The following is a 26,420-nucleotide window of genomic DNA, read 5'->3' on the forward strand; positions in this document are numbered from 1 at the left end:
TGTCTCCCTTGGATGACTAATAGTCCTTCTGGTAGTTATCGTATTGCCATCCTGGCAAAGTTGCTATGATATGTTTCATCTATGGGAACACTTGTGGTAATCTACTCATTCTCCTTCCTAGTCCTATTGCTATAGATATCGATGTGCAGCCCGAAGCCAAAATACGCCTGACAGCTCAGCTTCCAATCTGGGGTTCCGCTGCGCTGCTGACAGTCTACCAGACTACTTAAAGTGACAAATCTTGACAGCTTTGGAGGATGGAGAGATCGCACCAGGCATTGCAGAAGAGGATGCAGCTCAAAGATTCCACCTTTGTCTTGCCAAAACAGAAGAAACTGGAAATTCTAAATATTTCAGCTAGCAGCTTGTGTTTTCTTTGATCACTGGTTCTTAAAGAACCTGGGTTGCATTTCCATTTAGTTCACATAACCTGAAATACATTGATTATTGAATTGCTTTAAATTTAAATTAAGAACTAAATCATATCAGTCATTGTTTTGCTTTTTAATAAGACGTTTTAGTCAATTCATTCAAATTATAGATTGATTTACAGACTTAATTAAGTATAATATATTTCTTTAATTTAAAAAAGTGGATCTAATTAAGATAGAATAGCATACAGTAGTTACAGGGAGAAAAAGTCACAGAGGTCATTCTGATCCAAAGAAATTTCAAGGCTGTTTGTAATCATATTTGCAACATATTTATGCTGCAACTGTCTTACCTTCTTGTTCCATTGGTTTCAGTGGGTCTTAAATTCAATTCATATTTTTCAGGATCAATAATTTTAAAAACAAACCATTATTCTGTTTTCTGAAATTTACTGTATGTATGATTTATTGTTGCTTTTCATGAAGATTCTTATTTTTGATAAGTAACAATTTCCTCAGCAGCTATAGCAGAGAGAGTGCCTGACCCAAACCTTGACAAATACCTTCCTTAGGACCTCCATTTTCCCATCCTCACTACCTAAATTCTAGGGGACAGTTTTTCTTGCCCCCCCCCACTGAAAGTGTTCCACTGGGCAAATATTAAAGTTGCCACTACCTGTGTTCAATAGGCAGCTGGCCCCTTGGGCACCCGGAATCTGGATGGGGCAGAACAAGAACTCCCTCTTCACAAGGACAAGCTTTTAAATAGATGGTCCCAGTTTCCCCTTTTAATCAGGTTACCAGGCCCAAGCAGTATTGGAGTATGTGGGGCAAGTCTAACCCCACCCCCTACCCTACCAGGAATAAGACCAAATAAAATATTTTTATTTAACATAAAATAAGTCCTTGGGGAATAAGGTAGTTGCACCAAGTACTAGGAGGCTAGACCTGCATGTAAAAGCGAAGGAAGGAAGGAAGGAAGGAAGGAAGGAAGGAAGGAAGGAAGGAAGGAAGGAAGGAAGGAAGGAAGGAAGGAAGGAAGGAAGCAACCCTACTAAGGAGAACAGCACTGAAAAGAAATAATGCACCCTAATGTGCCTGCCTAGACTTTCTCTGCCATCTTGACCTGACTAGTTCCAGTTGTCCTAGAGTTTCAGAGCTCAGTCCCAGGCCCAATTAGGAAACATGCTGTTAAAGTCCTTGCTTTTCTGAGAACTTCCACTAACAACCTCTGGGGACAGGTAACTTCTAACTCCCTGCCCCTGAATCCCACCCTGCCTCTCATTGGAAGAAGACAGTGATTTTAGTGTTCTGTATGCAGCAGACCCCTCATTCCACTACAACATTTTTCACCAGCTGATCTAAGAAAAAATGTATTTTTTTCCCCCAAATGGCTCCTTCTAACTATACGATTCTGTATTTAAGGAGCCTGAGGGTTACAGATGGAAATAGCTGTCAATAACTTTTCAGGGAGATACTGTGAAAATCCTGAGATAAATCGTCTCTAAAATGCACATAGAGAAAATGTGAACAGAGATAGGCATCTCGGGTTATATTTGAATTACTTTTCCTACACACCCTTACTAGGGAAGTGTGCTGTTGACGTTAATAGGGCTTTCTTTTCAACAGGCCTTTGTAGGGCTGTGGGAGGTATCTAATAAAACTTTGCAATTCTTTGGCTAAGTGTGGTTACTCAAAGAAAGGGGTGTGTGAAGCACTGGGGTGACAAAATGAAGCGAGCAAATAGTAAATAATGTGATGCAGTCCAAGTCCTGGCTTATTGTTTTCAGAACTTTCAGCAAATGCTACTTTCAAACTGTTCTCCACTTCCATGAGTACTAAGAACACAAGCTAGAAATGTGTAGACAACCAAGGAGCCATAAGGAGCCTTTCCACAAGGAAAGACATCTATACAATTCGTTCATCAGATAGAACTTTTGAACTTCACTTTTTAGAGAGTTCTCTCCATTTACCTACAATTTATGTTTTTCAGAGTGTAGCATTTTTCTCTCTCCAGTCACTGACCTATTTGGTTAATTTCCACACCATAAAACAAAATGAAAGGTATTTTTGGGTGGGGGAAAATAAACACTAACTGTGGAAAGTGCTAATATTGTGAGTTGAGCAGGTGTATTCATCTCATAGCTCTAGATAATTGAGTTCACGTAATACTTGAAACACTGAAAGGAAAATTGTGCTCAAAGTACGTGAGGGGGTTCTTTTGAGAAATGATACACATCAACAACAACAGACAGTTATCTTCCCTGTGTTTCCAGGGAGGCTTTTATTTTATAAAAATTAACAAACTATTTGTTTTTCTAACTTCTACCTTACAACCTGAGAGCCAGTTTGGTGTACAAGTAGTCCTTGGGTTATGATAGCAATTGGGACCAGAATTTCCATCGCTAAGTGATGTCATAAAGCACAATGTCATGTGATTGCATCACTTAGCAATAGCAATCCCAGTTGCTGTTGTAATTGGCAGGAGTCCTAGACAAACAGCCGGAGGGTGAGAGCTATGGATGGGGGGTAGGTAACACAAATAGGCACTAGGGAGTGTGGGTGAGTGCTGCAGGTGGGTGCTAGGGAGCATGGGAAGGTGGCAGGGGGTGAGTGCCACAGCCAGGGAACATGAGTGGGTGTCATGGGGCAGCAGCAGCAGGACAGTTATGAGGGCCAACCCAATTTTGATCATGTGACTGCAGTGGCGCTGTGATGGCCAGAACTTTGAGGACCGGTCATAAGTCCATTTTTTTCATTGCGGTCATAATTTTGAACAGTTGCTGAACAAATGGACATAACCCAAGGACTACCTGTAGTGGTTAAGGCACCAGGCTAGAAACTGGGAGACCATGGATTCTGGGGGATTAATGGCAGATTGAGCACAGCTCAGTTTTTGCGAAACTAACAACTGCGGTGTAAATAGGAGCCAACAAAAGGTCTGGCTCTTTGGAATCATCTCCAGACCAAGGGGATGTCTAGATCACCCACAAGGACTCCTTACAGAGGCCCCCAGTGAAGAGATTGCAATTTAGTAATCCTCAGTGGGTTGAGCACTCAGAGTCATGGGAAAACATCAAGCCCAAGCTGCAGTTCAGAGCCTTTAGAAGGACACTAGATTTGCTTTCATTTCCCCTGGGAATGTTTTAGCTCTGAAAATAAACAAAAGATAAGACTGGGCTTTGAAGTTAACTAGAGGGAAGCAGAGAGCAATTAAAGGAAAAGATACTTCCTAACATAATGGAGGAACATTGTTTTACTATAGAAGAATTTAAATCAGTTTGGGAACAATGTATCCAGGATTTATTTCTGAAATTGGATCTAATAGAGGTTATAAAAGAAGAAAATATCTCATTGGATAAAACGAAGCTAAAGATGATTTGAATAAGGATTTTAAAATTGACTTTAAAGAACTGTTGGGATATAAAAGAGATATGCAAGACATGGGGGGAAAGTTGCTGTGGATGCTGTGGATCTGAAAATGGATTTAAAACTTGGATTATAAGAGTGACATGGAGAAAGAAGTTGTAATGAAGATACAGACTACGCTGGTTGATGTTTTAACAATGAAAGGAGATGTCCAGATTATAAATCAGAAGTGTGACTTGGAGAGTTACTTTATTCTCAATCTATAGAACTACTGAACCTCAGAAGTTGCTTCTGAAAACAGACAGGGACAGAATGATAAGAAATTACTATATGGTATTTTATTTGAAGAAGCGATGAAGATCAAGCATCTCAAAAAGAAGAAAAAGGAATTCAAAGTGGACAGTGGATAAGGATTAAAATGTATAAGTTTTGATTTTGGGTTGTTATTAATGGATTCTTCTCTTTGACCAGGATTGGATGATGACGTAAGGCCAGAGAGAAATAAAAGTAATGATAGAAGCCCAGATTACACCAGAAGATTGGATAGCTTATTTTAAAAATAAATTTGAGGATACTAGTATATCAAACCAACAGCTAATGGGTATTGATATATTAAAAACATCCCCAAAATGGCCCCCTGTAACTGTGGCAGAAGCTAAAAGAATAATTGCACAACAGACAGCTGGTAAAGCCCTGGGAGAGGACATGTTACCTCCAGAAATCTTGAAGGCATTTCCCGACTGGTGGGCCCCTATATTCGCCTCTTTGTTTACCTATATCAATGCCACTGGTCGATTACCTGTAGGTTGGAATAATAGTGTAGTAATCCCAATATATAAAAAGAGAGAGACTACAAATCCAGCTAATTTTCGACCTATAAGTCTTATTGACATAGGGTGCAAGCTATATACCAGATGATATAAAGATTTATATGAAAATACATTTTTATCTCCTATTTGTTAGAGAAAGTTAGGGGTTAGAAGGTAAAAGGGTAACCTATTGGAACTAGTTTAACACATATATGTTATTAGTATTGAAAGATTAATCTCCATAGGCATAAAAGATATGTTTTACTTGCTAGAGAAAGTTATAAGTCAGTTGAAAAATAGATTCAATTTGTTTAAGTTTAAAACATATAGGTTATTATTTCTGGTACTCTTAATACCTTTGTTGAATAAAACTGTTCAATGGAATTTTTTTATACTTAGCTTATTGTTTAGTGATGAGAAATGGGAAGACGAGTTTTTTTTTTTTTTGTAATATTAGTGGTGGTGATAAATTATTGTAAATGTTTATACTTGCTGGAGGGGAGTCACTTATATGTCTTTTTCTCTCTCATTCTCTTTCTTTTTCATTTGTATATCTTTGCTAATTCTGTATTGGCTTTTAACTATGTAAATCTGAAAGAGAGAGAGAGAGAGAGAGAGAGAGAAACCAACCAACCAACCAACCAACCGTGAGTTCTAGTCCCGCCTTAGATCCAAAGCCAGCTGGGTGACCTTGGGCCAGTCAATCTCTCAGCCTAGGAAGGAGATAATGGCAAACCACTTCTGAAATCTTGCCAAGAAAACTGCAGGGCCTTGTCCTGGCAGTTGCCAGGAGTCAAGACTGACTCAAAGGCGGGGAGGCCTTAACACTTATTACTAAACATGTGCTATATTATACTATACTTATACTAATGTCTCTGTGTATTTCTTATTCCTAAACAGTCTAGTCTTCTTTGTTGCTTGAGCTTATACCAGTGTCTTTAGCCGCCACTGGCTTCTGTTGCTGTCAGCTGCTGTTCTGAACTGCTGCCGAAGCTTTGCCTTGGTCATTTCTCGTCTGTGCTGGGGTGGGGAACGGAAGGGGCCTTACCAGCTGCTGGCTGGCTGTAGCTTCCCAGCATTTGTGCTGGGGTGGTGAAGCTGCTGGGCTCTGCTTCTCCGTTCAGCTTGTCTGCTGCAGTCCAAGGCTACTCCTCCATCACCATCCGCTGTCTGTTGAGTTAATGGCTGCTCCATTCCCACAGCTCCACATTCTTCCTCTCTGCTCTCCCACACAACACAAATCTTCCTCTGCGCACCCACACTCTGGTGCTCCCAGCATTTTCCTTTCACATTGGAAACCAGGTGTGGTGCAACGCTCTTCGGGCTGCCTTAAAGTCCCAGGGGAGAAAACAAAGGGAAGGAAAAGCTCATGCTGGCCACTGCAAGGCTTTCCTTCCATAAAGTAGTTTGAAAAACTGAAGCTTAAACTATTTATTTATTTTTCAAATTTGTATGCCGCCCATCTCCCCCAATGGGTGACTCTGGGCGGCTCACAATAATAATAAAAACTATGCTACCTGTTGGCAGATTCACATAGCCCAGTGTTGTCCAAACTTGGCCACTTTAAGATGAATGGACTTCAACTCCCAGAATTCCCCAGCCAGCCATGCTGGCTGGGGAATTCTGGAAGCTGAAGTCCACTCATCTTAAAGTGGCCAAGTTTGGACAACACTGACATAGCCATTCCTGAATGTGGATCCCTTCTGATGCTGGAATTTCTGTTTGCTGGAACACTTAAGAATGACCGTGAATGCATGTTTGTACTATTCCTCCAGTATGTTTTTGCAAAATTCCTACCGAATGCCCAAACTATTTAAAGTGTTCTAATTATCTGAATTAAACATCTGTCAGTAGTAACAAACTGGCACACTGCAGGCTTATTTAATTATGTAGTGAACTCTCTGTCTTTAATTCTTCAAAATGAAGTAGCCAATCTATTTCTTGTTCATTAATGTTTCCATACTATTTGTGAAAAATATGTACTCTAGCTACTTGGCCTTTGGATATAAAAATATTTTTTCAACTATTGACAGTGAGTTTGGGGAGGTGTTAAATGATAAAACTATGGTTCTGGTAAGGTTTTGTCATGGCCAGAATAAAAACTCTAGATCATATTGGCTTAACAATATATAGAAATCGTTATTTTTCAGGTGGCATACTGTACAACGTATCATCTGTTAATATGTTGCTTTAAACCATGGTTTCTTAACCACTCAATAATATAATACTAAGCTGAAACTAAACAAGCCGTAGTACAGTACTGAAACCAGTAAGCGAATTAAACTGATGAATAGCACTGGCTTGAAAGAGTGGAGTTATTCAGCAGCAAACTTTTGAATAGTTTGGGTCTTCCTTCTGGTTTGTAAAATGAAAATTAGAAAGCTAATGGTTGTGGAACAAGTGCAGTGAGAAAGTCATTGTGCTGTGTACACCAAAAAAAGCATAAAAATTAACAGGCAGAGATTTTGCCCCAAATATAAGGTAGATTAAAGTTTGTACATTACAACAATACTTTATTCTTGTGCTGAACCTTTTAGGCTCAACTCTGCCCCATTAGAATTTTTTTCTGTAATTCTTAACTGCTCGCTTAGCCATCTGTACCATCCAAAATGTTTGTCAGTCCATCTGGAAGTTGGTAAGTTAAAACATTCCCCTACAAAATCTGTATTAGTTTATGTCAGAAGTAATCAGGATTTTAATGGGGAATGTGTGAGTATTATGCTCTTTGAAACAGCAATGAGCTTTCAGGCTGACTGGTCATGGTCTAGTTTTCTTTGACCTGATGTTTCACCAACAGCTGTGGTTGCCATCTTCAGTTATTATTATAATTCAAATTGTTCAAATTTGTTTGCACTATGAAGTTATTGTCAAATGCTTTCCTGTTACTCCTACCTCATGATACTGCAGGAAAGAGGTTTTCTGGGAAAACATGTCCCTTTGCAGTTTCTCAATTATTTAGACTGTTCATCTGTATATCTGAGACTTGCTTAAATTAATAGCTCTTCTTCAATTGATACCCTCATCGTTTACTAAGCTACATATGAAATATGAGAAAACACGTGTACAGCCAATGCTTGCATATACTGTGTATGCAAGCTAATGTCTGACTGAAAAGACCAATCCCCCCACTTTACAGTTAAGAATTTATATAGGTTTCAGGAAGTGAACTTAGGACATAGTATTGGTAGCATAGCATTTCTGCAGGTTTTAAAACCTTTCGTCACCACTGAAAGACCAGAAAGACTATTTTGGGGAAAAATCCTCCTGGACAAAATCTGTGTGGTCGCTAAGAGTCGGCAATGACTTGATGGCATATAATCATCATCATTTAGAAGTGTTCATATAGTTTCCCTTCAAGTTCAAGTCTGCACCTGGGATATATAGATTTGAACAGCAATTAATTGAACATATCCATTAAGATCTCTGCTGTACCAACATAATACAATTGTAGTGGAGATGGTACCCCTGTATGAAAATAATTGAATGGCATAGCACCGGAAGGGCCCATGCCTTTGTTCAAATCTGGGATTCATTTGCTTCGATCCATCCATCCAGCAAAAAACAGCCGACCACTTTCCTACACAATTATGTTCCACTGTTAAACTGCTCTCAGCACTGAGAATTTTTTTTTTCCTGATGTACAACTTACTTAATTCTGCTTTCCTGTAACTTAAGGCTATTATTCTCTTTGCTCCTAGCTGGCATGGTACAAAACCAATTGTGACCTTCTATGTAGCAATCTCTCAGGTACTTGAAGAGTAACATCATAGATTTGCTGCTGCTGCTGCTCCTCTTCTGTAGGACTTAGTTTTCAGCCTCTCTCTGAACTGGTTCCATTTTATGTGAATCCTCCTTTCAACTGACCAGAATTGGACAGTATTGGAGAATGAGGTCTGTCTAGTGCAATAGAATTACTACTTTCTGTGATTTGAAAATGATAGTTCTTTGATTCAACATCAGATAGCAGCCATATCACATTGCTCACTCGTATTCAGCCTGCAGTGTTCACATTACTAGCTGATCAATATCTATACAACAGTAGTTACTGCATACTTCTCACATACATTATGAACCATCAAGAATGAATACTGGCTACAGTATCAGCATAGGCCTAACTCAGTCTGAATCAAATCTCTAGATTAGAGGGAGGCTAGTAGGCTTACTGGAATTTTGAAATATTATGGGTATTATAACAAAACAGCTACAAAGGTGCTATATCCAGAATTGTTTCACTGGATTTTAGCACAGCATCATACTAAAATTTCAGATTAAATTATTTGTAAACATTTGAATAAGAAATTCAGTTGACATTTGCAGGCAGCTGAAAATACTGGCTTCCTGGTGATTTTGCTATTTAATATTCCATCCGTATGTGACAAAACAAAATGTTCCTTTCAAGTTCCTAACATATGATTGAATAAATCTCTTCAATGGGGCTGAAGTTTCAAATATGTTCAACAATTCTGAATACGTTGCTTTCCAGTCCAACAACTCATCTGTAAATCTCAACACAGGCAGTCTTGTGATGGCACACCTGACCATTGCAACTGCATTAGTAGCATATGGTAAATATTACATCCTGATACGCCTTAATGATGTTGTTGACTTTGGCCATAAAATATCTTCAGGATGATAAATTAGTTGCTGGTCTCTTGCATAAATTTATATTTAATCAACCTAAATTGTAAGTAAACTAAGTTGGTTTCTAAAATCAGAGTCTTGGAGTTCCTAGTAGCATTTTATTGATTAAGGGGTAGAGGTAGGATTCACAAAACATATGATGCCAATTTAACTTCTATTTATTTAGTAAATAGCATAATACACAATTGACTGGGTCCTCACATTGCAGTAAGCCATCACCCATTGTTTTAAAAACGTAATAGTTGAAATTCCCAGACAAACTCAAACCAAACTGAACCCCCCCCCAACAAAATTTATGTGTGAATCCAGCCAATATGTGGTGTGAATGGATTGAACTCAACAGCAAAAATTATTAATTCTCATCATTTGACTCAGTTCAGGATAGGGAAAAGCAGCAGGTAGGTAACTCCCAATGTTTAACAACAGCAATAATAAAGTTTTCTAACATTTTAGTTAGGTTATTACAATGAGAAAAAACTCAGGGGACCTGGATTGTGAAAAACCTGTCAACTCAGTTGAGTTCTGCTACTGCAAACAAATTTCTAGGCTCCAAATATATTCATACATGCCTTACTCTAACAGTATATCTTTTGCATCTTGGTTTTGGTTGGCGGATTTTAGGATTGGGCTACAAAAACAACGTGACCAAAAACCATGAAGTTAGGCTTTCACTGTTCTAGAAGACACTCGCCTCATTTTATACAGAGAACTAAAAAGTTCTCCTTGTCAGATATAAGCAACTATTCAATCAATTACTATGTGCTGCTGTTGTTTTGCCCAAGGGCCATAAACATACATTCTGGAATCAGGAAACAAAAGTCAGGAAACCATCATGGACATAACAATGGCTAAATTTGCCCTGGGGGTTGATGCTGGAAGCATGGCAGAACGAGCATCTAACCCACAGGTGGAAAAAGTCTCCGACTCAGATGTGAAACTTTGTGTATCTTACCAGCTACTGCTCTGGTCATAATTTTTGCCTCCTTGGCCCAACAGCGTATATAAGAAATTAAAGACACATTTTCATCCATGCAGCACTCCAGTGTCTCACAAGACAGTCTCACTTTGCAATTCAAGCTTTCAACCTAAGAAAGAACATTGGTAAAAATAAAAACAGATGTCCACATTGACTCAAAGCAATTTTGGCAGTAGTCTATATTTCTGACTACTATATATATTTCTGTCCACAAATGCATATGTGTGCATGTGCAAACATTATCTTGGAGCCCAGTTTGCTTCCATTTTTCTGAGTCCTCTCTTGCACATCTTACAAATTATTAACAATAATAGATTTCAATGTAAAACATATGTTTTTTTTTAAAGGTGAAGGACTTGCACTGGGGAAGAAGGAAATGTCAGAAAAACACCTGGAAAGACATCTTATTTTGGGAAATAATGTATGAAAGGCTGCTCAAAGAAAGAGGGAGCATAGTCTCACTAATCCACAGTGCAGATTTATTTCCTGATTTCCCAGGTGCCTTTCATATCAACTGAGAACAAAAGGTTTCACAGAACGATGCATAATGGACTTACTGTTCCTCCTTCCCCGCTTGCATTTCTGTCAAATCTGTTAGAGAATATCCACTAATCCTCTCAAACCGATTGGTAGAGGCCACAGAGCAATGCCATTTCCACTGCCGGGAGCCCCGAATGGATGTAACCCATGAATGGATGTAATCATGATATGCATGATTTATATTTTCTATTAGCCATAGTCAAAATAATTCTATTAGGAGAGTTCAATCACTCTTTAATTATTAATTTTTGTGTCCATACTGGATGATTAGCATCTTAGATCAAATCCAATTCTGCAATGCTAAGCCAAAGACTTGTATTAAAGATTACTACAGATGACTCATTCAAATGACTTTAAGTAAATTATGTTCATAGTTCTAGGAAATGAGAGAAAAAGCGGGAATTCAGAATACAATTTACATAAACAAAATTATTTATTGTATTTGAGTATTGTTAGGGCCATTTGCTGATTTCATACTTTTAAATATTGGCTGGACAAGGCCCCATTTAATTATTTTGAATAATAATATTGAAGAACACTCCAGATTAGTCTCCCTCTTTCTGAAAACATTAAATGCCCTTTCAAGTTTATGCAAAATTCCTTACCTTGTATGTACTATTTATGAGGTTGATAAATTGTGCTGTAGTTTCCATTGTTCTGTAACAGAATGGTTGCACTTGGACATTGCAAGAAACTAAGAATGAAGTTTGTATGAAATCCCACTCCTCTTCTGAGATAATCCTAAGGGAAATTCAACTGCCTTTGTTTTTGATTAATCAGTTAGATGAAATGATCACCTAGAGTTTTCAATCAGCCAGCTAGCCTCAAACTCTTAACTTTCAGCTTAACTGAAACCAGAAGCAAAACTTCTGTTTCTCACTGGAGAAAAGGATGAGATCAAAACTTACTTGAGCTTGTTGTTTTTGCACTCAGTAAGGTTTTTTTACATCCAAATGTCATCACTGTGAGAATAAAATTGCTCTCCAAATTATTGAAGACTTTATGCCATTTAAAAACGGAAGCATCCGTATCAAAATGTATGTCACATCCATGGCCAAAATAAACCAATGTTATAGTTATTAGGTACCTGATTGTATTATGTGTTAACTGTGGCAACTCTCCACAATTTCCAATGAAGCTGCAATATATATAGCATTTTCCCACTGATTTTATACTTACAGATGGACATTTTTCCTTCCCCGCTTCACACTCTGTAGGTAGAGCAGCTATTTTGCTGCAGAAGAAAGGCATGGGTGTATGGATGTTTCTGCCCATAATCTTACTCTGTGAACTAACTATTGCCACCCCCCCAAACTGTTTTGGAAGTAAACTCAGTTTATCTTATCTTGATGCAATGAAAGCAGTGGTTTAAAAGAGTAACAATTTGCCAAGAACAAATCCTCAAGACAAGAAAAGAGCTGCAGTTTTATTGTTGACCTCCAGCTATTTAACTCTAAGGCTCAGGGGCACAGTTGATCTTCACATTGCACAGAAAAATGCTCTTTGAAGCATTCCCCAAATCAAGCAATGTTATGACTTCTAAAATATCACTCACCATTGCCAATATTGAGTTTTACTTGACAAGATCAAGCCCACCAATAAGCATGCAAACTGAGCTAATCAAGCTTGTATGTGTTGATTGAGAAAGAGGAATTTAAATTGAAAGTTGATTGTGGGGGGAGACAGGGGCAGGGGGAACTGTTGCTGCAGCAAAGGAATCCACTTTGGGTAAAACACTTCTAAGTATGCTTTGGAGGACATTGTATACTTCCGTATTTGTATAGGAGTTCCTTGATGAACTCTGCAGCTCTCACTAGTCTTAAGTGAAGGGAAAGGAAAGGAAAGGGTGCTGCTTAATATATACTTAAATCAGAAACCTTCGGAAAAGGGAAGGGAAAAATGGGGACCCCAAAGTTTCATCCTTTTACCAACTGCAAGACTGTAAAAGTGAAAGGAAACCATCTTATAGGGTAAGGAACTTCTAGGCATTCATGATACCTGAAAAGGCAATGGTGGCAGCACTGTTATAATATGATTAGCTTATGTCTTCATCTGTTAGCTGCAACTGGTGGCTTTCCCAGACCTGTTTTGCCAAGAAAGAGAGTAAAGGGTAAAATAATCAAGTCACAAGCCCTGAAGATAAGAGCTACACCCAGCAAAACTGAGCTGATATCCTTGTTTTCTTATCTATCAGTGATTTCTTTCCTAGAAAGAAACCCTGAGATCCTCTCTGTGGGTCTTTCCTTTTCAACTTGGAAGGCATATTTATAAATATATTACAGGAGGTACAAATGACATTTTAAAATTCTGTTGCTGGGAAAATACATTTTTCCAGTGAAAATCTGAAATATGGCTCAAATGGAAAATACAGATGGCAATTAAGTTTCTCAGGGTGGAAAAATCACTTGTAAGCACTTCAAAGATTTATCCTAACAATACTATCTGTCTGTCTATTTCATAGATGTCACATATTAAGTAAGTAGGACTTGCAACAAATCCTCATATGTTAACATTTGTTTTTGCCAAGTTTCTAAGTAGGTAATTTAATGATAATTGAACATGTCCAGCTCTTAGGCAATTTTCTCAAATATTTCATCTTTTACCATCCGTTTCAGGGTTCCCCAAAATGCTGACCCCTAGTTGTTTTGGCTCAATTTCAGTTGGTATTTTTTATTAAAGAGTATGCTAGAGAATCACAAAAGACTATACATAGTCTTCAAAGGAAGATTATAGAAAGTACACAAGTAGAATGTAACACTTCTGTTCATGTTCCTTTATAATTAAGTGGTATTCTATTCTATATGAAACTTTATGCCTGTGTCTCCTATTAGAGGTGGTGGTAATATCTGAATTTGCACATTTTTAAAATCTAAATTCCATGAAGTTAATATTAAATGCCCTTTGAATTTTAAGCATGACTATTTCATATGTTAGACTGGAAAGTTATCATGATATAGTTGAACAGGAACACTGTCAAGACTGCTATTTTCATAGCCACAAACTGAAGGGTAAACACTTGGGTCTTCTCCCCTTGTTGCATAAATATGACATTAACCTTTTCAGAACCTGATATTGTCTTTCTAATACCTGCTATTCCATATCAGAAAAAAAAAAAAAAGATGCATTGACTTCTGAGGTTTGATGGATAGCAATTGCTATAATTAGTATTTGGGATTTGAAAGAGGCAGGTAATTTTAATTTATGAATTCACTAATCTAGTTCTGGATATAACTAGATATTTGAGTTATTAATTATACCATTTTTGAAACAATATATTAAACTTGTATGCTGTCCAACTCCCAATGATAGCTGTAACGTAGACATTATATAATTACATTCCTCATATCTCACTTAATATTTGCAAAATTTTAAGAATAAACCTTAAATCTTAGCATGGACTCTCAAGAAGCAGGATAGAAAGAATAATGATACTTTGGTGTTGGAGAACTTTAGAACTGACAATGGAGATATTGAAGTGGTAGACAGCTTCCGCCTTTTAGGATCAACCATCAACAGTAAAGGAAAAGCAGTCAAGAAATATACTGCAGACTAGCACTTGGTAGAGCAGCTATGAAGGCCTTGGAAAAGACATTCAAATGTACAATTACCACTGTAACTGAGTCCAAGGTAGATGGACTCAGTTACAGTGGCAATTTGTGCACTGTTGGAAGACCTGAAGGGACTTCCAGGATGGGAAAAATGGAGGACTGACGCATCTACAAACAGTGGAGACGATGCTGAGATGGAATCCAGTGACTGGGAGGCAAGCCTGGGACAGTGGAACCTCTCCAGACAAGGAGAAGCCAGGAGATATGCTCTGGAAGACAACTCCTCATGAGGAGACCTGCAGAACTGTAGAGGTGACTTATAAGAGCATCAGGAGCCATGGGAGAAATATCATGCTCACAGCCTCAGCGGCTGTCCTGTTTAAGGACCCTCTGTTTGTCCAAATCTTCACTTTCTAAAGCACATTTGGAATGTAAAAAGTTAAAGCTACAGAGGTCTTCTAAGCAGCATAGCAACTATACCACCTGGTAAATGATCCTTTGACCAGGATAAAAGCTAAAAGCAAAAAAACAAATATAAGGATTTAAAAACAATTAAAAGCAAAAAAGCTTGCTAAGAGTTTGAATTAAGAAAGTTTAAAACAAACTAAGGAGACAGTTGAATTTGGAATTATTTAAAGTACTTTTGAATTAAATAATTAAATAAATAATACATACCGCTATGGGAAAGAGGACTGTTTAGATTTGCCAAAGAAAATGACTGGTTGGCTTGTCAAACAAACAGATAAGGGAAAGTTGCAAGAGATCATCTGACCATAGAGCTAAGATATCCTCAATGGGACCAATGGTTATAGAGAAAAGGTGGGGGGGAGCCCCTCTTTTATTTCTACTTCTCTTTTCTGGATTATAAACTAAAGAAAAGAAATGGCTATTACTAGGAAGGCAGTGAAACTTGCAGAAGAGAAGAGAGGATCTTTGACACAGCAAATGACAGAAAAAGGAATTACACCAGACATATTGCAAAGGATGTTCAAAGACTTGGGGAAAAATGTGACTGAATCTGTCAAGAAAGATTTGGCTTCATTGGAAGGGAGGATGGAGTAAAAATTTGCAAACATGGAATAAAAGATAACAAAAAAATTGAAAAATTGCAGATGAGCGTGAAGGTTAAACAAACTAAAGATAAAATGGAAAAATTATCTGTTAAGAGAGATTTGATTACATTTGAAGGAAGAATGGAAGAAAGATTTGGAAATATGGAAGAAAAGATGAATAAAAAAATATAAAGAATCTGCAATACAAGTGAGTGAGACAGAAATATTAAACCAAGAGATGAAAAAAGATTTAGACAATGTGACACTACTGGATTTAAAAGAGAAAGAATTTTGCTTGAGATCTGAGAGTAGCTAACAAAGCATCTGGCAAAGATAGTAAGGAGAGGGTTGCTGAAAACTTAAACATTTTCTTTAGAGTACAGAATCAATACAAGAAATGAAAAGTTAAGAAATGTACCAAGAAATATACAGGTAGTCCTAGCTTAACGACCACAATTGGGACCAGAATTTAGGTCACTAAATGATGTGGTCATTAAGCAAATCATCACATGACCAGACCCAATTTTATTACCTTTTTGTGGTGGTCATTAAGTGAATCACCACAATTAAGTGAATCACCCAGCTCCCCATTGATTTTGCTTGTAGGAAGCTGGCTGGGAAAGTTGCAAATGGCGATCACATGACCCTGGGATGCTGCAACTGTCATAAGTGTGAGCTGGTTGCCAAGTGCCTGGATCACGACCTTGTGACCACAGGGCACTGCATGGTTGTAACTTTGAGCACCAGTCGAAATTCACTTTAGCGCCGTCATAACTTTAAATGGTTCCTAAATGAATGGTTGCCACGCGAGGATTACCTGAATTTGTGCATTTGTCAGGAAAAGGACAAGAGACCAGGCCCTACAACAATATCTTAACACCAACTAAGGATTAATAATGCCAGAATACTGTGTAAGAGAAAAGAATACAAAATTGACTTGTTTGATCATGGATAAGACAATAAGTACTTTTATAAAATACTGGAAACTTCCATCTTGGTGATGGAACAAACTTTGGTTTGTGCTGCTTTCAATTCCTGATGTAAAAAACAAAACAAAACAAAAAAGAATAGAGCCTTCTGATACTGAAGACAAGCTTGAATGGTCATAGAAGTATATATATTAGGAACATTTCACTTCTAAAAATAAATACCATGTGTCTTAATTTTCATCCTTAGAAGCAGCAATACTTCTTGGAGATATTTTCTTACATAGCTTAGAGGGTGTTGAAAATGAGTAGGTCAATAGAGCTGTCATACATCAGAACCAGTGAAGGCATAAAATGGCAAAGACAGAGCATGGAAGAATTCAACCGCCTTCTCTTTTAAAGATTTACAGGGTGGTAAATGAATTTTGATCCAGAGAAACATGAGGGGAAAAAAAGATGTATTTCTAAACACAGAGTACAAGATTAGCTCATACCAGGCTGCCAATGACGTAAGTTAACTGTTAGTTCATATATTATTTTTTCCAGTAAACAATCTAGCAATTGTTACACTCATTCACTAACTTGACCCACTGCCCCTTCTGCCTTAATAATTTTTATTGCTAACACATAAAAAGGAACCATATGCAGCCAATGACTTTATTAATTAGCAATGCTTATGCATAATCATGAATAAGTGTCAACAAAAGAAATGGGCAACTAGAAAGTGCATATTGCCTCCCCCCTCAAAAAAACCTTCCCTCTCTATATTGTGCAATTATATTGGGGGGGGAAAGGCACAAGGATAGCCTCTCCCCCTAGCATGACACTGCCTCTGGCATCCCATCCTGCATCTATTTGGTGAAGACATGGAACTCTACCCTACTGAGAAAAAGAATACAAGGACACAATCCCAGGGCAGCCACATGGGAGGGAGCATTTATACAGGTAGATTTAATGATCCCAACCCACCACAACGCAGTGAATGTGGCTTGGAAGGGAAAAGGTTTCCCACCCTTGTCCCATTGTAATATTTTTTGATATTCCATTAAAACTTCTTGGATTTTTTCAGGGCAAGATTTCAATCTGTTTGATACAATATTTACAGCCTGATATTAACATATTTCATGTTATAACTGATGTTCTGGATGGAAAGACATTCCATCTGTGCATAATTAAACACATTCAGCTGCTTTAACAAGCGCATCTGCATCGTCTATGTGTGAGTGGAAGGCTGATTTTATCACATCCAGGCTTTCCTGCAGCAATCTTTAAAAGAAGCACACTGCTACTCTCTTCATTTTCAGAATATTTCTTCAGCATTACTTTTTCTATCATCTTTGTGGAATAAAGAACTATCGTAAGGCAAGGAACTTGTACATGATTTAGCTCTACAAAAGCAGGGCTTCTTTGATTCTTTCCCTTCTTGCGTGTTGCTTTGCTCTTCTATGGGCAAAAAATTATGATATCTCCCAGAATAATCATATGTAAGCTCTTCATATGCACAGATATCATGATCAGCAAAAAGTGCTAACTTAGGCACCATTGAATCTATCCGGACAGGAACCATAAAGAGGTTGGGTTCACAGGAGTGGTTCAAGAATCTACCAACATTTCCAATATATGTGGGGTCTACAAAAGTCTCCATTATCCTTCCATCATACAAGTGTTCCCTAACTGCTATAATATAATTTGAATCACTTGATGTCTGCAACTGAATTCTTCTATGTGCTTCATTAAAGTCTAGAATTTCCCCAGCATATTCACACACAAATCGTCCTTTGGGTATGAATTCCAGGGTGCGAAGACCCCATCCTTTTTCAGTGGTCTTAAATACTTCAAGTTGGAATTGTAAGCCCCGTTGAACTATTCTATTTTGACACATCTCTCCACAGTGGCACATAGTGTTGCATTCAAAAATAGGCTTTGAAAAACCCAGTTCACTTCTTTTAGTCTTGATGGATAAGTTTTTATAATTTTCTCCATAGTGAAGACATGAGCATGTTGGTGCCAGACAGGAAGCAGAATGACAGCTGCATCCAGGGAAGGAGATTTCAGATGGGTCTGGTTTGCCTCCCTCTCCAAGCACATGATCAGGACTATACTGAAAAAGAAAACAGAGGAAATCATCTTGGGGGCTATAGTGCCTACTCTATAGCTGAGGAGGCTGGCATAATATATTCTGCAAATAAGCAAAAGACTGTCATTATGTTTGCTGAAATCCCTACCAATACATGCATTCTTTACAATGGGTGATTATATACATTTGATTAAAAAAGTGGATAAAATGGAAATAATTGATTAGTGATTAAATGTCTTAAGAGACCATCTATCTATAGGTCTATTGACATATATAGATCTATCAATATCTCTGTTCTGCTTATATAAAAGGCAATGTTCTGTAATTTATTTTGGTGATTTATATATATATAGAAACCCAGTACTTGCCTATGATGAGAAGGAATTTTGGTGTTATTATATGTTTCAATTACACCACTACTTCCATTCAGACTCTGGGGAACAACTCATGTGAGGCCAAAAAGGGGGTCAGCGTATTTTCCTTTAAAAACTATATGATTCATTTATTCAATTTCTGGTTAACAAATGAATTATTCCTTGCAACAGTTTTATTTTCTAAATGAACATGTATGAAAGTAGGATAGAAAAACATGAGAAATAAGAGGGTTAGGAGAGAAAAATTAATCAGATATCGAACTGTGTTTTATTTTATTTTTAAAAAGAACAAATTATGTTTGGTAACCACAGAAGAAAATGTTGCTCATCTTTTTGAACTTAGCAATTTAGATAGTGGTAGTTTGCTACTTAGCAATTTAGATAGTGGTAGTCTGAGGCAAACTAAATAATTGTCGTTTTACCATTTTCCTCCCCTGGGTCCAACATGATTTGTTCAGAATTTATTTCTTACTATGCAGATGCTTACCCACAGGGCCAATTGATGATGCACTCATAATTTAATTCCTCTAAAGCATCTTATTAGCTGAAGCAAGGATAAAATTATCTTGCCAGCTTACCAAATCTCTTGTTTCTAATTTTATCTGACGAGACAAGCCATGATTTGGAACATTTTGGATAAGAAATGCATCCTTTAATTAAAGGAGGAAAAACTTGGAAAAAGTTGTTATTTCACATATTGAAAGGAAGCAACAAATGGGGAGATAGAAGACAAAAATACATCTGATTTAATCTATAGGAAGACAGGGCTATGCGTTGCTTTAACAGGCTTCCACTAATTCGCCATTTCTTCACAAAAGGATTCTAAATGATCTACCATAACTGCAGTGAACATTAAAGCAATCCTATGCATTTAGACTAGGTGATGTTTTGAAAATAACCACTAAGGCTCCTAAAGGAAGGAGGTTATGTTTCTGATGTAATGAATTTTAGTTTCCAAAAATGCTGCTGTCACAGAAAGAGATAAACATTACAAAATGTTCAAGATTTCATCATATGTCAGGACAATTCATTTGGAACTGATGACTCCATTTGGATTTCAAAGGCAGCTTGGTAAGTTCCCTGACACTCTACTCTGATGGCAGTTGAGCTGAAGCTGTAGTTTCCACTTAGAATGAGACTTTGATTAGATTGCTCCTAAATGGCCTCTCCCTCATACATCAATCCTAGGGGCTTTCTTGATGCACAAAGGAGCTCTGGGAGATGAAATAACAGAAGAAACAGCTGAAGCACTGCTACAGAAAGATAAGAGCCCAGCTGAACATATAAAAGCCTACACTAAGGATTATGTTGTGACAATAAGAACACCAAAACCTAAATATTTTTCTGCTCATACGGTATTGCATCCATTTTTGGAGGGTGGGAGTGCGTGCGTTCAAGTCAATGTTGACTCCTGGCAACTGCCTGGACTAGTCCCTGCAGGTTTTCTGGCAAGATTTCAGAAGCGGTTTGCCCTTGCCTGCTTCCTAAGACAGAGGGTAAATGGCCCAAGGTCACCCAGCTGGCTTCATGCCTGAGGTAGGACTAGAACTCATGGTCTCCTGGTTTCTAGCTTGATGCATTAACCACTACACTAAACTGGCTCTCTTTTGTATCCATGCTACCCAGCAATCACGTTTAGAGTGATGTCTGTTAAGGAGGGAAGTGTCAGAAGAACACTTGAAGGACTCTAGTGAAAACTATTCTAAGCAATCAATGGACAAAATTGCTTGTATCTGCTCTTAATTGGACTGCAGCTGGAGAGATTTTGTTCTGTTCTCTAGGAGGAACTTAACCCTGTAGGTCTTGAGAAAGTGGGCAGGATTCTTGGGGCTATTAGAGCAGTCACCTGTATGATCCATGTCTCTCCAGACTGGTCAAAGCCACCTGAGAGACACGTCATTGGGTCTAAGCAGTGATGTATTCACCTTTGAGCGAGGAGGTGGTTCCATCTGCATTGAAGGTGGCAGTGGGTGTCCTCTCTTCAACAAGTGTCAGCTCTTTGAGGTAGGCCAGGTCAAGAAACAACACAAGGAACACAGGAATGCTACTTTATTGTTGTAGGGTATAATCACAGAAGCTTGGAAGCCTGCCAGAGTTTCCCTCTGTCTCCTCTTATATCAACAAGACTTAAGGTGAGGCTATTCATCTTAAGTCTCTTTTCCCAGGACTGAGTCTCTTATTTTGCCTTAACTGTTCCTGCATATATCCTTCAAGGTTATCACACATTCCTGCACAACAAGCTATTGTTTGATGCAACGGTTCCAGCTAACCTCCAACTTTTCCTTTCTGGGGAAGGTTGTGAAGAAGGTAGTCAGACTACAGCTTTATAGAGCCATGGAGGACATAGATTATCTGGAACTTTTTCATTCAGGTCTCAGTACAGAATTGAGATGGCATTGATCACACTTGTGGATTACTTCTGGTGGGATCAGAATGGGGTTGATATAACTAACCTGCTCCTCCTTGACCTCTTAGCAGTTTTCAGAACCATCTGACGTGGTCTTTTTTTTTTTTTCACCAGCTTCAGGTACTGGGAGGTGGAGGTATTCCTCCTTTCCCAAGGACTAGTTCCATCCAGTGTTAAGGGGTGCACAAAGGTGATATCTAGGTCTAGGTCACTGTAGTGTAGAGTTCCTCAGGGTTCAACACTTCCCCCATTCCTGTTTAACCTTGACATGAAGCTGTTGGGTGAGGTCAGATTGTTATCAATATGCTGATGAAACCCAGTTGTATATCTCCACCCTAGTCAAACCAAGTTCTGGATTCTGTTGTAATGCCTAGAGGCTGTTGAGCTCTGCATGGTGAACAACAGACTTAGGCTCAACCCTAGCAAGACTGAGTGGATGTAAGTTCAGGGACCATCCATTTCCAGGGATCTTCCAGCTTTCATTCTGGATGGGATTGCACTTCCTTAGACAGAGCTGGTGGGCAATTTGGGAGTCCTTCTGGACTCACAGCTTTTGTTCAAGGAACAACTGACATTCGTAGCTAGGAGAGCCTTGGCACAGATTCAACTTATGCATGATTGCACCCATTCCTGGATTAAGAAGGCTTTCTGTCATGTACCCCTTAGGCACTTCACATTTGGACTTCTACAATGTGTTTTACAGTTTATGCAGAAATTAAATCCTATTGCAATATCTTATGTTCTCATATAAACCCATTTCAACATGGGTAGTAAGGAAATATCAAAGATAGACTTATTCCAAGAGTATTTTAACAAGTTACATCAATACACATTGTATTTTCCAGTGTTGATTTATGGGTTGTGAACTTCTGGGAATATGTTCTCATACTTAGTAAAACACCATGTGGGTAAAACAGTCATGTACCCCTTAGGCACCTCACATTTGGACTTCTGCAATGTGTTTTACATAGAGCTACTCTGAAAACCATTCAAAACCATTATGTATACTTTTGTGATAACTTTTGTAAATGTGATACTTTTACTTAACAAGCCGTTACCAGTACACTTTGGGTGCAATTCAGGATGGCTCAGGGCCTGGGTATCTATGGGATTGCCTTCTCCAATTGTTTCTGCCCAATCCAGTAAGACCAGATTGGTATGCTCCAGGTCCTATCAGACAATGCCTCCTCTTTTGGTAGACAATGTCATCTGGCAGCACCTGGGAGACATGCCTTCTCTTTTGCTGCTCCTGCCCTTCAGAACAGCATATCCACCACCCCAAGATTTGGTTGGCCCCAAGCCTGCCTATCTTTCACAAGGCATTAAAAGGCTTCTTTGTCCTCAGCCATTGGTCTGGGACTGGTATGACCCATTAGATCAGTTTTTTTCCTGGCATGTGTGTTGACATGTTTGTCATGATTTATGTTTTTATGCTTTATTATATATTTTATTGGATTGATTGATATATGTTGCCCTGAGTCATGTGCTAAGTGGGCAGTTATATAAATTGATTAAACAATCAGTCATCTTATGGGACCCAAGAGGCATGCCTTCTCTATTACTGCATCTACCCTTTGAAACAGCACCCTCCCTCCTCCAAGCCCATATGGCCCCAGGCCTTAGAGAAGCCTTAAAAACCTGATTTTTCCCACAGCCACTGGGTCAGGATGAACTGTAAATCCACCAGAATGTAATGTACCTTGAATTTTGTTTTCCCCTGGCACAGCCTCTTTATTATCTTGATTTATTATCGTAATGTCTTCAACCCTCTTTGTAAACTGTGCAGAGTAGCTTGGCTAGCAATCAGCCCTAAACATTGAGTAAATAAATAAGTTTATGCAGAAATTAAATCCTATTGCAATATCTTATGTTCTCATATAAACCCATTTCAACATGGGTAGTAAGGAAATATCAAAGATAGACTTATTCCAAGAGTATTTTAACAAGTTACATCAATACACATTGTATTTTGCAGTGTTGATTTATGGGTTGTGAACTTCTGGGAATATGTTCTCATACTTAGTAAAACACCATGTGGATAGAACAGAATTACACTGATCTGAGTTTAAGAAAATTAAATATCTCAAACAATATTAAAGACTTGCCAAGCACTGCTTTCTACATCTGTCACAAACTGGAATATTAGTGGTATGTGAAAATTTCAGTAATTTTTAAAAATTCATTTGGAAAAAGGTTGAAGAAAACTACATTTATTGTATCCAGAAGGTCAATTTAGCTCCCGTTACTAAGAAAGTACCAAGATACAACAACATTGTTGTAGGACAAAATTGAGAAGAGCCAAGTATTTTTGAAACACAGTAGACATTCTTGAAGGAGCTGTGAAGAGTCCGAAAATATTTTCTTGGCTTCCTGGTCATGACATTACTCCCCACTCCACCTTCCCAAGTAATACAGGTTAAGCTGACATTTCCCCTTTTTACCATAGCATGTTCATAACAAGTGACATAAAACATGGTTGCATGCTATTAAAAAAGTTACAACAGGTAACAGTATAGGACATTATGATCTGATGGAAGGTGTGTTACCGTGGTTAGACTATCCCATCCATTGTATTTGGTAAATCAGAGATAGCTGGTAAAAAGCACTGCTAGTCTACAATGCTGGATCAAAATATAACCCATTAGTTACATATCTGTCTTTCAGAGAACTATTATCCCATCTAGAAATAACTCCATAACAATTTCTGGACAAAACCTCACCTATCCTAAAAGTTCTTGATCTTGTTCAGGATTCACTCTCACGAATCTCCTTCAAGTCAAGCTCAGCAGTTGGTCACTTCACAGTTACATCAGTATAGTTTTCTTGGCAGCAATACCGAAGAGGTTTGTTATTATATTCTTCCAGTATGCTTGAGTTCCTAGTCTAACCTATAGACTTGCAATCTCCTGATGATTCCCATCCAAGTACAAACCAGACCTACCCCTTATTAGCTTCTGAGGGCAGACATGGTAAGCCACACACAAATGCAAAATCAGGAAAAAATTCAATAACAATCTTTTATATAAGAAAATTTAGTCACATTAAAAACCTTATGTTAAAAATACTTTGTATTTATTTCAGTAAACAGAAACTTGCAACGACCTTTCTTAAAAAAGCATTACTTTAAGTAACAAGATACAACAGTTTTGCCAGAACAAGAGTGACCTCTAATGGATGTTATTGATTCTCCAACTTACACTAACTTGAAAGAGAGCAAAACTGTTTTTTCACACAGGGAAACCTTAGGGTGGTATGCTGTGTCTTTACCATCTGCGTCGAAACTATAAATTAAACTAGAGATATGATGAAAAATTATTATTTTGAATTTATGCCTCTCATACAACTATTAAACATAAAAGACCTGCTGTGAGGGTAAAGATGGTGGGACCAGAAGCAGGGAGACCAGGTTTTAGTCTACCTTCAGCCAGAGCAACTCCCTGGGTAACTTTGTTCCAGTCACTCTCTCTCAACCCAACCCACTTCACAGGGTTGTTGTGGGGGAAACATAGAAGGAGGCAGCACTATGTATGTGACCTTTAACTCTCTACAAAAGAGAAGACATAAATGCAATCAATAAACTATTTGCAAAGCAGTGCAAGAAAAGCTATTCTTCATTATCAAACCTGAAGAACGGAACTGAACTGCACCATTACGGCCTGTATCTTGGTGAATGTATTAAGACTCAGGTCATTATTTTCAGAGTATACTTTCTTTAAAAACACTTTAAAAATATTTTAATCCAGGAGAAAAGCAACCTAAGATCTATAGACACAGGTAACCCAATCTGCTCTTGACCAATGAATATCTGAAGTCTACTGATATTAATGGAGTTTGATGCATCAATCTGCATGGAATCAGGCTGCTTACAAAGGAGTTTCAAAACCACCTTATAGTTTTAAAAACTCAGTTATAAAAAAATTAGGTTTTTGCCAGGTGCTTAGTTTTTCAAAGCATATGCATTTCTCTTACTGATAGTACCTAAAAGCATGAAAACATGTTAATTCAATATAGGATCTAATCAGGACAAACTCTTAAGCTTCCTTCGATTCCTTTGCCTCTGGACACCCTATTTCTTTGTTTTCCTCAAACGACGACTCTTAGGGATGGATTGTTATTTCAAAGTCGGTGATGCCAAAAGATGCGGAGAGACAAATACGTCTTAGATTTATTTATTTATTTATTGGCCATACGAGGGGTATTTGGAGCAAGAGAAAACCGCAGATAACCGAAGCTCAGAAACGTAAAGGAGGAAGTTATCATCCAAAAAGAAACCACGTGGTCGACTCTTTCTGAAGCATCAGCTCCTCAATCCCGCAGGTGCGTCAAAAGCGCCGTTCCGACAACCCCCCGCCAAGACCACAGCCACGAACTACACATCGCTTCCGTTCGACTCCACGGCCCCGCCCCACGGCCACCGAATTCTAGGCATTGTAGTTTTCAGAAGCGGGGCAGATTTCCGCTGCATATAGGAACAACTCTCACAGAAAACTCTCATTCCCAGCGTCCCTTTCGATGAAACTGCCGCAGTTTTTTAAAAAAACCCTACACTCTCAATCCGTCGGCGGGTGCGTACAAAGCACAGCATTCTATCCGCCCCTGCCCGCAGGCTGCTGGGTCTGCTCAGTTCCTCCTCCTCCTCCTCCTCCTCTCACCTGGAACGCCGGGAGTTCCTCCAGCCGCGGCCACACGGATACAGGCAGAGGCTCCAGCCCGCGGCTCACGTCCATGCTCCGTCTCCAGCAGCTGCGGAAAAACAGCAGTCCGTTCAGCCTTCGTTTTGGCCCACCCTCTCTGCCGGGATTGGCTGCCCTGCGAGGTTTTGTTTACTAATAGCGAGCTTCAGCCAATGGCAAAAGGAAGAACTCTGGGAGCGTCGTTCGGTCTCTTTTGAGGACGGATTGAATTAGAGTCGTACAGAGTACGTTGCTTCTGGGTTTCGTGTGAGACTTTCCCTTTGCCTCTCTTCTCTGCGGGACGGGAGGCAGAAGGAGTAGCACAGTGTGGAAGAAGACAGGTTGTTAGCATAGCAGCAGTTTGTTTCCTTCATCCTCAATATTTGGTTGTTCTTTGAGGAGCTGTCACTCGCACCATGGGAAAAGGAGAGGAAACCCCCAAACAGACCAGTTCCACCCACAGACTGGTTGTCATTCATATCTCTATGCATTTTTCAGGTTTCGCTGCAATTGTCCATTTCAAGAATTATTTGAGTATTGATTTTAAAAAGCTTCAGGGGGAAATGCACGTTGACTAGCATTGTGATCAATCATTTTTTGAGTTAGATTTTGTCTGTATATATTTGGGATAACTGACAGTGCTTCAGGTTTTTTGCT

At 38.6% G+C, this 26,420-nt stretch overlaps 3 protein-coding genes across 3 annotated transcripts in view; 1 reads left to right on the forward strand and 2 right to left on the reverse strand.

Moving 5' to 3' along the window:
* The window catches only part of SUMF1 (sulfatase modifying factor 1), a 64,786-nt gene extending 62,739 nt beyond the window's left edge, over window positions 1-2,047 (forward strand). Inside the window, exon 9 of the mRNA XM_088134327.1 lies at window positions 122-2,047. Coding sequence (XP_087990453.1) covers window positions 122-235 — 114 coding nt within the window. The 3' untranslated portion in view covers window positions 236-2,047. The remainder of the gene's footprint in view (window positions 1-121) is intronic.
* On the reverse strand, window positions 292-12,765 carry LOC148216738 (uncharacterized). The gene is made up of 4 exons (XM_088134328.1): window positions 11,312-12,765; window positions 10,143-10,275; window positions 5,598-5,877; window positions 292-430 (listed from the first exon to the last, which is right to left on the reverse strand). Exons 1-4 carry the CDS (start codon window positions 11,357-11,359, stop codon window positions 391-393), a joined length of 501 nt encoding a protein of 166 aa, XP_087990454.1. The 5' UTR covers window positions 11,360-12,765; the 3' UTR covers window positions 292-390.
* A 129-nt stretch (window positions 12,766-12,894) lies between these two features.
* On the reverse strand, window positions 12,895-25,946 carry LOC103054838 (histone-lysine N-methyltransferase SETMAR). Its single transcript, XM_007438678.3, has 2 exons — window positions 25,743-25,946; window positions 12,895-18,333 (listed from the first exon to the last, which is right to left on the reverse strand). The coding sequence occupies exons 1-2, from the start codon at window positions 25,815-25,817 to the stop codon at window positions 17,533-17,535; spliced, it is 876 nt and encodes a 291-aa protein (XP_007438740.1). The 5' UTR covers window positions 25,818-25,946; the 3' UTR covers window positions 12,895-17,532.
* Window positions 25,947-26,420: the final 474 nt, after the last annotated feature.

The sequence above is a fragment of the Python bivittatus genome, unplaced genomic scaffold (genome assembly GCF_059951505.1).
Source record: "Python bivittatus isolate LINGU-HERP-01145 unplaced genomic scaffold, Pbiv_v1 ctg000080_np1212, whole genome shotgun sequence".
Classification (NCBI taxonomy): Eukaryota; Metazoa; Chordata; class Lepidosauria; order Squamata; family Pythonidae; genus Python; species Python bivittatus.

Bases quoted from the DNA above. Each gene is read 5' to 3' on its own strand.
- LOC103054838 (XM_007438678.3), bottom strand. From the start codon at position 25,817: ATGGACGTGAGCCGCGGGCTGGAGCCTCTGCCTGTATCCGTGTGGCCG. The intron at 18,334-25,742 runs GTGAGAGGAGGA...TTTCTTTTTCAG, and splicing joins AGGAACTCCCGGCGTTCCAG to TATAGTCCTGATCATGTGCT.
- LOC148216738 (XM_088134328.1), bottom strand. From the start codon at position 11,359: ATGGAAACTACAGCACAATTTATCAACCTCATAAATAGTACATACAAG. The intron at 5,878-10,142 runs GTAAGATACACA...TGGGACTTTAAG, and splicing joins TATGACCAGAGCAGTAGCTG to GCAGCCCGAAGAGCGTTGCA. The intron at 431-5,597 runs GTAAGGCCCCTT...AATGTATTTCAG, and splicing joins CTACAGCCAGCCAGCAGCTG to GTTATGTGAACTAAATGGAA.